Source organism: Panthera uncia, chromosome F1, assembly GCF_023721935.1.
Source record: "Panthera uncia isolate 11264 chromosome F1, Puncia_PCG_1.0, whole genome shotgun sequence".
NCBI lineage: Eukaryota > Metazoa > Chordata > Mammalia > Carnivora > Felidae > Panthera > Panthera uncia.
The window spans coordinates 22,628,216-22,640,105 of record NC_064813.1 but is presented as its reverse complement, the minus strand read 5'-3'; the positions used below and the strand labels follow the sequence as shown (position 1 = coordinate 22,640,105).

Sequence of the window (11,890 nt, the reverse complement as noted above, 5' to 3'; positions counted from 1 at the left end):
CACACACACACACACACACACACACACACACACACACACACACACACCCTCGGGGCACCTGGGTGGCTCAGTTGGTTAAGCCCCGACTTTAGGTCAGGTCATGATTTCATGATTCATGAGTTCAAGCTCCACATCAGACTCTCCGCTGTCAGCACAGAGCCCACTCCGGATCCTCTCTCTCCCCCTCCCCCCACCCTCTCAAAATAAACTAAAACAACAAAACAAAACAAAACAAAACCCCTCAACAAAGTAGGTTTAGAGGAAACATAAAGGCTTTATATGAAAAACTCACAGCTAACGTCATACTCAGTGGGGAAAAACTGAGAGCTTTCTCCCTAAGGTCAAGAAGACAAGCATGTCTGCTCTTGCCAGTTTCATTCAACATAATACTGGAAGCTTTAGCCACAGCAATCAGACAACAAAAAGAAACAAAAGGCATCCAGATTGGTAAGGAAGAAGTAAAACTTTCATTGTTTGCAGATGACATGATACTATATATAAAAAACCCCAAAAAATTATACCAAAAAAACCGCTAGAACTTCGTAAATGAATTCAGTAATGTTGTGGGATATAAAATGAACGTACAGAAATCCACTGCATTTCTATACACTTATTTAAGTAGCAGAAAGAGGAATTAAGATAACAATCCCATTTACAACTGTACTAAAAAAATCACAAAATACCTAAGAATAAACTTAACCAAAGAAGTTAAAGACTTGTTCTCTGAAAAATATAAAACACTGATGAAAGAAACTGAAGATGACACAAAGAAATGGAAATCCACGCTCATGGATTGCACGAACAAATATTGTTAAAATGACCATATTACCCAAAGCAATCTACAGATTAAATGTGATCCCTATCAGGGCTTCTGGGTGGCTCAGTTGGTTAAAATGTCTGACTCTTGATTTTGGCTCAGGTCACGAACTCATGGTTTTTGACATCAAGCCCCATGTGGGGCTCTGCACCAACAGTGTGGAGCCTGCTTGGGATTCTCTCTCTCTCCCTCTCTCTCTGCCCCTCCTGTGCTTTCTCTTGTCCTCTCTCTCTCTCTCTCTCTCAAATAAATAAACTTTAAAAAAATTTTTTTTAAATATGACTCCCTATCAAAATACCAACAGCATTTTCCACAGAACTAGAATAAACAATCCTAAAATTTGCATGGAACCACAAAAGACCCTGAGTAGCCAAAGCAATCTTGAAAAAGAAAAACAAAATTAGAGTTATCACAATTCCATATCTCAAGTTATATTACAAAGCTGTAGTAATCAAAACAGTATGGTATTGGAAAAAAAAAAAAAAGACACAGAGATCAATGGAACAGAATAGAAAGCCCAGAAAAAACACCCACAAATATAAGGTAAATTAATTTTTAACAAAGGAGGCGAGAATATGCAATGGAAAAACAGTCTCTTCAACAAATGATGTTGGGAAAACTGGATAGCTACATGGGAAAGAATGAAAGTGGCCTACCTTCTTATATCATACATAAAAATAAACTCAGAGTGAATTAAGGACCTAAATGTGAGACTCGAAACCATAAAACTCCTAGAAGAAAACAGAGGCAGTAATTTCTCTGAAACTGGTCATAACAACATCCTTCTAAATATGTCTCCTGAGACAAGGGAAACAAATACAAAAATAAACTATTGGGACTACATCAAAATAAAAACCTTCTCCACACTGAGGGAAACAACCAACAAAACTAAAAGGTAACCTACAGAATGGCAGAAGATATTTACAAATGACATATATGATAAAGGGTTAGTATCCAAAATATATGAAGAATTTACACAACTCAATACCAAAAAAATCCAAATAACTCAATTAAAAATGAGCAGAAGACTTGAACAAACATTTATCTAAAGAAGACATACAGATGGCCAACACATGAAAAGATGTTCAACATCACTCAGGGAAATGCAAATCAAAACTACAATGAGATATCACCTCACACCCATCAGAATGGCTAAAATCAAAAACTCAAGAAGGGCACCCTGGTGTCTCAGTCCGTTAAGCATCAGACTTCAGTTCAGGTCATGATCTCACGGTTTGTGGGTTTGGGTCCTGCATCAGGCTCTGTGCTGACAGCCTAGAGCCTATTTTGGATTCTGTGTCTCCCTCTTCTCTCTGCCCCTCCCCTGCTCTCTCTCTCTCAAAAATAAAGAAACATTAAAAAAAAAAAAAAAAAAGAAAAACTCAAGAAACAACAAGTGTGGGCAAAGATGTGGAGAAAAAGGAACCTTTGTGCACTGTTGGTGGTAATGCAAACTGGTGCAGCCACTGTAGAAGACAGTATAAAAAGGGCGCCTGGGAGGCTCGGTTGGTTAAGGATCCGACTTTGGCTCAGGTCATGATCTCCTGGTTTGTGGTTTCAAGCCCATGTCGGGCTCTGTACTGAGAGCTCAGAGCCTAGAGCCTGCTTTGGATTCTGTGTCTTCCTCTCTCTCTATCCCTGCCCGCTCATGCTCTGTCTCTCTCTCTCTCAAAAATAAAGAAACATTTAAAAAAAAATAAAAAGACAGTATAGAAGTTTGTCAAAAAATTAAGAATAGAACAATCCTACAATCACTCTATGATCTAGTAATTGCAGCACTGGGTACTTACCCAAAGAATATGAAAACGCTAATTCAAAAAGATACATGCATCCTTATGTTTACTGTAGAATTATTTACAACAACCAAACTATGGAAGCAGCCCAAGTGTCCACTGATAGATAAGTGGGTAAAGAAGATATGGTGTACACACCCACACACATACACAAATGGAGTATTATCCAGCCATTAAAAAGAATAAAGTCTCACTATTTCCAACATATATGGGTTTACAGAGTACAATACTAAGTGAAATAAGCCAGAGAAAGACAAATATCACATGATTTCACTCATATGTGGAATTTGAGAAACAACAAACAAAGGGGGGAAAAATGAGAAATCAAAAAAACAGATTCTTAGCTATAGAGAAAAGATGGTTTACCGGAGGGAAAGTGGGTTGAGGAGGATGTGTGAAATAGGTGAAGATTAGGAGTGCACTTGTCTTAGTGAGCACTTAGTAATGTATGGAACTGATAAATCATGCTATTGTACACCTGAAACTAATATAGTACTGTGTGTTAACTACACCAGAATTAAAATTAAAAATAATTTCCCAGAACTAAAGAACTCAAGTTCCTTAAAGGGCTCACGGATTATCCAGGCACAATAAATTTAAAAAGATGAATTAATACACATATTACAAAATTATTTTAGAATACTGGGTAAACAAAGGATGTTTTAAGAGCATTCACAGAGAAAAACACACAAAGGACTAGATATAAGAACAATAGCAGACTTCTCAATATTGGAGGCTAGAAGACAATGAATACAATAATACCTTACGCATTCTGAAGAAAAACGATTTATGACCTACAATTCTATACTTGGCCACATGATTCTTCTCAGGAAGCTACAAAGTGTTCATTCAAAATGAGAAAATAAACAAGGATAGTGGAAAAATATACAAGAGCCAAGATATAGGAGACTCATCAGAAGGAGAAAGCCAAAGAACATCTCCAAGACGCTGGTTAAAAGGAAGCCCCAGGACGACACCTTTCAGCGGACTTGCAAAACAAAGCACCCAGAGGAGAGTGGGAGCACTGTCTCCAGGGAGGTGACACTGGGACTGAAGATAGCCTGATGCACCTACCCACACAGGAAGAAGCTGTGAAACTGTAGCAAAGGGTTTAGGAATGGATTATGAAAAGTGCACATACACAAAAAAAGGAACAAAAACAGCTAAGGATTAATTCCAGAGTTATCCAAGAGTTGCATTTACAAAAGGGAACATTATTACAGCATATTAACTGGTTCATCTGTGTTGGAAAAGACTTCTAAGATAGCAAATGACCTTGTCTCCTGGTTTTCATACCCTTGTGTAGTTCCCCTTAAGTGTGAGATCACTACATCTAGAGCTCATTTCTAATTACTAAAATACGGCAAAAATGATGGATATTATTAGACTAGGTTACAAAATATCATGACTTCTGTCTTGCTTTTTCTCACGCTCTCTCTGGTTCTTGCTGGATCATTCTGATGAAGCAAGCTGCCATGAGAAACTAGATAAAGAGGAATGTATGATTAGGAACTGGGGAAGTCACTGAGCAGCAAGCAAGGTGCTGAGGTCTTCAGTCTAACAACTTACAAGGATCTGAATCCAGGGAGTAACTATGTGAATAAGCTTGTAGGCAGATCCTAACCCAGTCAGGCTTTGATTGCAGCCTTGGCAAACACCTTAATTGCAGCCTGGAGACCCTGAGCTAGTGGACCCAGCTAAGCCATGCCCAGATTCTTAACTCAGAGAAACTATGAGACAATAAATGTTGTTTTAAGCCACTAAATGTTGGACTAATTTGTTACATAGCAACAGATAACTAATACAACTTGTAAACAATAGTTTTATATTTATAAAAATATAAACACTGAATACTGATTTAGCCACACTGGAGAAGGGAGGTACATGCATGTGACTAGGTTGGTTTAAGAAGCTGAATATTCTTCCATGGAAAGAAGTTATAGGTACTATAAACATGCCATTTAGAAATAGGGATGTAAACATTAGAAGAAATAGCTCTGATATTTTAGCTGGTAACTTTAGGGAGTATGGCAGGGGTCATTATTTTATTAAGACTTATGAAACTAGTTGACTTTTGAAACAATGTATTACAAGTTGATAAAATTATAGAAAATTCTGAGCGAACTGACTTCTTTGAAAGACTCATTTACACTCTGCAAGGTCTATATGATTGCAAGCAAATTCAAAAATAAATCCAATTTCTTTACAGTAAATAATTAGGTCAAAAATCCTTTAAAATGTTTGATTAAAAAAACAACAACTACTGTAGATAAAAGTTCAAAAGCATAAGCAAAGGACAGCTACTAAAAATTTAAAAAAACAAGAATATAACCACAGAAACCAAGAAAATTAAAAGGAACCAATGAATACCACTTGGCTCAACTCTATGTAAATAATTTCGAAAAGCTAAAGCTAAAACTGTTCCCAACCACTGAAAAACACGGCAAAGTTCCAAATTCCTTTTAAACAGACTCCAAAGCCCAACCAAAATTACTACTAAAAAGGAAAACTATATACCATCTCATTTATGAATATTAAAACAAAATTTTAAAAATTAGCAAATTGGGAGCCCTGGGTGGCTCAGTCGGTTAAGCATCCAACTCTTGATCTCAGCTCAGGTTATGATCTCACAGTTCGTGAGTTCTAGCCCTACATGGGGCTCTGCACTGACAGCATGGAGCCTCTTGGTACTCTCTCTCTCTCCCTCCCCTGCTCTCTCTCACCCTCTCACTCAAAATAAATTCAAAAACTTAAAAAAAATTAGCAAATAGAATCCATCTTTTTTTTTCTGTTTATATATTAGCTTTTGAGAGAGAGTGCGAGCAGAGGAGGGGCAGCGAGAGAGGGAGACAGCGAACCTACAGCAGGTCCCATGCTGTCAGTGCAGAGCCCAACACTTAACCGACTGAGCCACCCAAGTGCCCTGCAAACAGAATCCATCTTAAGAAAATACTTCCTGGCAGAGTAGTTTATTTTAGAAAGTCAGAATTGTTCAATATTGGGAAATTTTATTATGATTACTCAAATCAGTAGACCTAAAGAGAAATACCACACAATCATCTCCACAGATGCTGACATACATGACAAAATTCAACATCTTGCTAAAATACAGTAAAACTGGAAATGAAGGATATTTTCTTGACATGATAAATGATAGGTATCTCATGCTTGAATCAGAAAGCACCACAGAGAACTAAAGGAACAATGACGGATGCCTTCCATTCTCACTATCAATTAACACTGAAGCAAAAGTACTTGTGCAAATGAAAAGCATACTAAGTTATTAGGAACCTTGAAAACCACAATGATATCTATCCTCTTCAATGCAATCAAAATAACACTAAAAAATAGATGCCAACAGAAGTGATAAAATGAGAAAAAATATTTGCAACTCGTATCACTGGGGTTACACTCTAATATCTAAAGAGTTCTTAAAAAATGTGAAGACTCTAACAGAAAATAATGGGCAACTGTTTCTATGTCCCAGAAAAGTAAAATAGAAACAGCATAAGCCTCATCTTTTTCTTTGATCCCCATGCCTGGCATATAGTAGAGTCTCAGTAAATGTTTACTGAATGAATTTTATAACTGATGGTTTTTGTATTCAGCCAGAAACATGATAATTATTCTTATAAAAGTAATGATTTGAAACACCCAGACAAAGAGGTAATCTGACTTATGTTCCTAAAATTAGTGACAGTGGAATCTAAGTTATTTCTAGATGTTTCAACAGAGGGCAGGGCTAGAGAGCATAAATTGAATACAGCATGAGTAAATAACTTTAATAAACTCACACGCATGTCTTGTCTGTTGATGAAAGGAAATCCAGTATAGGAAATAAAGTTAGCACTGTAATCTTTAAAATCAAAGGACAACAACATGTATAATTAGGGATGTGATAAAGACTTATTCATTGGAGGCTTGTATATAAACACAATATACAGTCAAGAGAAGCTTGAATTTACCTTCTACCATATTACCATCCTTCTGAAAAATTCTCTCTTCACACCACTGACAATGGATCAGGTACTGAATCTTCTTGGCTGTTTCATCTGCAGAAGTAGGCCCCCTCAAAACTCGCACAACAACCAACACAAAATGTTCTAAAGCCACTGCAAACAGTACTTCAATGCCTTTGTTACATCGGGCTGCAGCTCTGCAAAAAAATTTTAAGTTATTTTGGGGGCTCATCATGTTTCCTTGGCATTTTTATATTGACAATATTAATTGGACAGTAAACTATGGATGGATTATGGGAAAATACGGAAAATTCAATTCTTAGTGGCAGTGTTTTTAAAAGATCATTAGTATAACCTTTACACAAATTGAAACACAGGAAATAAAGGATGCTTGACAGAATCTTTAGTGACTAGACATTTTCCATTATGGAATTAAGTCAATAAGACTAGTCAGTAAGACTAGATTCTCAGGGTGCCTGGGTGGCTCAGTTGGTTAAGCGTCTGACTTCAGCTCAGGTCATGATCTCACCATTTGTGAGTTTGAGTCCCACACTGGGCTCTGTGCCCCTCTTTCTGCCCCTCCCCTTTCTGCCCCTGTCCCCCTCTTTCTGCCCTCCCCTGCACATGCTCTCCCAAAAATAAACATCTAAAAAAAAAAAAGACTACGTTCTCTGATTTTCAGTGTCAATTTGTTTCTTGTCATCACCACCACCCTTTCTTTTTATCTATTTTTTTTTCTATAAAAGCTTCTTCTAAACAATGATTACTACCTGCAGGATAGTATACCAGATGCTGAATGTTAAGTGAAAAATGAATAGGCAAAGTTTCTGACACTGTTAATTTTATAGACTTTTGGGTTAAATTCTAACTGATACATCATTTATGTAGTTTTCCCTTTGCAATTATATGTACTAAACTTATTTCATATGTATTAATTTCAACTTGTTGATGTTACATCATAAACATTTTTAAGCACATATACTAGGTCCTTGGTAGGTATACAAACTGAATATCAGAGTTTTCAGCTAATTAGGAATAACTCCAAAGGTCTATGAAGTTTAATAATCTGTATTATGCTAAGGTAGGAATTTCAATCTAACTGCTGTGAAAGCTAGTGTTGAGGCTAGTGAACAAGCTGGCTGATCATGCATTAGCTATGTTCTCAGTGTCAATTTATATTATATTGTTATATTCTTCTTCTAGCATAATTTTTTGAATCAAACTGGTGCTCAAAGAAATCTTCCTTGCTTTCTTTAGAAATCCTGATGAAAAAAGAACTTTGTTTTGTGGGTGAGACCACTTTGCAGAATCAAGTATATAAGCCATCATTTCTAAAATTTATTTATGTTTATTATTATTATTATTATTTTAGTAATCTCTACACCCAATGTGGGGCTTGAATCCATGACCTCAAGATCACGAGTTACATGCTTTGTCAAATGAGCCAGCCAGGCGCCCATATAAGCCATCATTTTATTCAAACTATGTAAAGAGATGAAATGGACATATAACAGTGATTTTTTCTAAATCTAAAAACAACCTTTGCTTTTTCTTTTCACGGTGGTATCCCCACCTACCCTACGTTGTTACAATAACTGATTTGAAGTTAACTTTCATTCTTATCTCTTCTTTATTACTACTTACTTTAATAAAATTTTTAATTGGAGAGTAAACTATTCTAGACACAAAAGTTTTTAAATCAAATTGTAACAGATACGACATAAGATTACCAAACAAATCAAGATCACAGACATGAATAGAGAATTTGTACCCTGTGAATTTTTTGAAAAATGCAACTGGCACTTTTTGTAATAGTAGCTCTATCACACAGTCAAACATACTAGGCACATTGCTGTCAGTCTGGTACCTTGCCACTGCAGCTACAACAATTCTGGCTGCTAGTTCCTTGTAATACTCAGTTCGGACAATATTACAGCCATAGTGACGCCGGGCAACATGTTGTGCCTTGGCATATAAAGAACTGATATCTGTAGAAGTCACAGACACTATGCCAAGGTTTCTTATATTTCTGAATGCAGAATCTAGATAGTTCACCGATGTTCCAAAAGGGTCTAGGTGTCTAAAATCAGAAAGAATACAGACATATTTAAAATCATACTAGTAATCAAAATGGTACCATTGTCATTATGTCTAATGATAAAATTCCATGGATTCAAAAGTATTTTACAAATCTATCTTAAACATATAATTCTGTTTTTAAATTATGTAAGAAAATGACCATATGATATGTCAGACATATAAAAATCAATCAGTTTTAGAGAAAAATTGTCATGCTTGGGAATTTTATTTCAAATGCTAGAAAATGTTCCTACTGCTTTCCTTAGGCCAATGGTAAAAAACTGTATTAATTCAAATAAACAACAACCATCTTAATTTTTAACCCCTCCAACACCCGCCCCCCCCCCCAACCCCCCCCCCCCCCCCCCGCAATCCAGGCCAGTTTAGAAAGTGACACAGCAAAGTTTTTCACTTACATGAAATCAAAGGATCTCAAATGCATTAGTACATTGGCATCCATTTTGGTCACCTTAATGTTACCAAGATTTTCTTCTCCTTCTTCAAGAATATCATCACTCTCTTCCTTTTCCTTACTGTCTACCACCACTTTCAACTTGTTTAAATGGCAATTTTCCTGAATCAGTGTCACAGAGTTCTCATTCAAGTCATTAATTGTAACCTTAACTGCATTTCCAAGATGTTTTGCCCATTGTAATCCCATTATCCCTTAGGAAAAATTTGAAGGAAAATGAATTAAAAAAAAATTTTTTTTAACATTTATTCATTTTTGAGAGAGAGAGAGAGAGACGGAGTGCGAGTGGGGGAGGGGCAGAGAGAAAGGGACACACAGAATCCAAAGCAGGCTCCAGGCTCTGAGCTATTAGCACAGAACCCAACACGGGGCTCGAACCCACAAACCATGAGATCATGACCTGAGTTGAAGTCAGATGCTTAACTGAATGAGCCACCCAGGCGCCCCAGAAAATGAATTTTTTAAATTAATTAAAGAATAAAAACAGTATATAATAATAAAGTATATACTCTTTTATAAAAACAAAAACACATGTTTCAAAATCTTAGTATTTTCATACATAACTTTTTCTACTTACTCACTACAAAGCCTCTGAAGAAAAGTGACCACACACAAAAAATGTGTTGAGCAGATTTCCATTAATAATTCTTCCAAAACTTTTCTATAATCCAGATTCAAATAAAATTTTTGTTTGTTCTTTATTCTGGGGAATAGGTTTTCTTTTTTAAAATTTCTTATAATGGAATGCTTTTTTCAAACTAAATCTTACAGAGAAAGCCAACATACAATGTGAGTAAGAGTGGAGTTACTCTGCTTGGTGGGTGGGAAGTTGGAACTCCCCCCACTGCTAAAGTTTACCTAATGCACCAAAATATGAAAACAACTTTACTGGACCAATATGTCTCCAAAACTGCACAATAGCATCACTGTGAATTGAAGAGAACAACTTTGTATATGTAAGCAAAGATCAAGAATTCAGACCAAGAAAGCCTCTTCTCATAGGCTCTCTATACCTACTGGATTAGAGTCAGAGGGGACATTCATTACAAAGGAGATGGTGACACGGGCCCAGCCACTGTGGATTAGAAAACCCCCATGTACTAAAAGTATAGACCAGCTTTTCCATACATGTGCCTCATAAATGTAAATATTTAACATCGACTATGCACTATGGTCTTTACAAAAATTTTCATATTCTCATAACAAGCTTGTGAAATAAGTTCTGATATTCACATTTTAGAGATGGGGAAGCATGCAGACTAACTGCTATGAACGGATATAAATTTACAAAGGAACATTAAAAGAAAGGACTGAAAAGATCTTCCCCAAACATTAGCTTTAATGATTTCAGGTGAAAAAAAGAGTAGTTCATTTCAGCATTATTTACAATAGCCAAGACATGGAAACAACCTGTGTCCATTGATGGATAAAGAAAATGTGATATACACACACACATATACACCCACAATAAAATACTATTTGGCCATAAAAAAGAAGGAAATCCTGTCTTTTGTGACACCATGGATGAACTGTGGGGGCGCTATGTTAAGTGAAAGAGAGAAAAACAAACATTGTATGATTTCACTTATATGTGGAATCTAAAAATACCAAACTCATAGAAACAGAGATCAGATTTGTGGTTGCCAGAGTTGGGGGCAGAGGGTGGAAGAACTGGGTGAAGGTGGTCAAGAGTCCAAAGAAGACACACAAATGGCTAAGAGACACATCAAAACATGCTCAACATCACTAATCATGAGTAAAAGGCAAATAAAAATGAAATATCACCTTTACACCTGTAAGAATGGCTAGAATCAAAAAAATCAAGATAAGTGTTGGTGAGGGTACAGAGAAAAAGAAACCCTCATGCACTGTGGGTGGAAATGTAAATTGCTGCAGTCACTGTGGGAAACAGTATGGAAATTCTTCAAAAAAAATAACAGAATCACCACATGAGCCAGTAATTCCACTACTGACTATTTACCCAAAGCAAATGTAAACACATTCAAAAAAATATATGCATGCATCCCTATGTTTACTGTGGCATTTTTTATAATAGTTAAGATATAAAAGCAACCCAAGTATCCACTGATAGAATAAAAATGGGGTATATATACAATGGAATACCTTTCAACCATAAAAAAGAATGAAATATTGCCATCTGCAACAACACAGATGGACTTAGAGAGTATAATGCTAAGTGAAACAGACAGGCAAAGATAAATACCAAGATTTCACTCATACGTGGAATTTAAGAAACAAAACAAACAAAGGGAAAAAAAGAGACAAACAGAACAACAGACTCTTAAATACAGAGAACAAATTGGTAGTCACCAGAAGGGAGCTGGGTAAGGGGATGAGTGAAATAGCTAAAATGTTAAAAAAAAAAAAAAAAAAGAAAAGAAAAGAAAAGAAAGGAAAAAAAAAAGAAAAGAAAAAGAAAAAAGTAAAGGGTTGTGTACAAGGGAAAATGCTGAAAACTAAATTTGGAAAAGTAGGTTGGGATCAGATTATGTAAGATATTAAATTGCTTTTAACCACTACTTTTCCCTGTGAAGAGGAACTTGAAAAGGAGAGCTAACTCACGCTTACATCCTTTTATTACAAACTTCCCAAGAATATACTCCTCTAACCTTTAAAAAGAAAGACTTGGATTAGGTACAGGTGGCTTCTTAGAAATTTTCTACTCTTCTATGATCTTTTCTTTACTGTTAAGTTCTTTTAGGAAAATGTTCTCAGTCTTTAAAATTTCACCTTACCCCACTGCCTAATG

At 36.0% G+C, this 11,890-nt stretch overlaps 1 protein-coding gene and 1 long non-coding RNA gene across 5 annotated transcripts in view; both read right to left on the bottom strand.

The window, feature by feature from the left end:
* LOC125925225 (uncharacterized) overlaps positions 1 to 6,398 on the bottom strand; it is a 7,309-nt gene extending 911 nt beyond the window's left edge. The window contains exon 1 of the long non-coding RNA XR_007458738.1: positions 26 to 6,398. This is a non-coding gene — a long non-coding RNA (uncharacterized LOC125925225). The remainder of the gene's footprint in view (positions 1 to 25) is intronic.
* The window catches only part of TRMT1L (tRNA methyltransferase 1 like), a 40,609-nt gene that overhangs the window by 13,802 nt on the left and 14,917 nt on the right, over positions 1 to 11,890 (bottom strand). For all 4 annotated transcript variants that reach the window (XM_049634073.1, XM_049634074.1, XM_049634075.1 and 1 more), the window contains 3 exons: positions 9,065 to 9,314; positions 8,437 to 8,649; positions 6,576 to 6,766 (listed from right to left, as the gene is read on the bottom strand). In XM_049634073.1, coding sequence (XP_049490030.1) covers positions 6,576 to 6,766; positions 8,437 to 8,649; positions 9,065 to 9,314 — 654 coding nt within the window. The remainder of the gene's footprint in view (positions 1 to 6,575; positions 6,767 to 8,436; positions 8,650 to 9,064; positions 9,315 to 11,890) is intronic.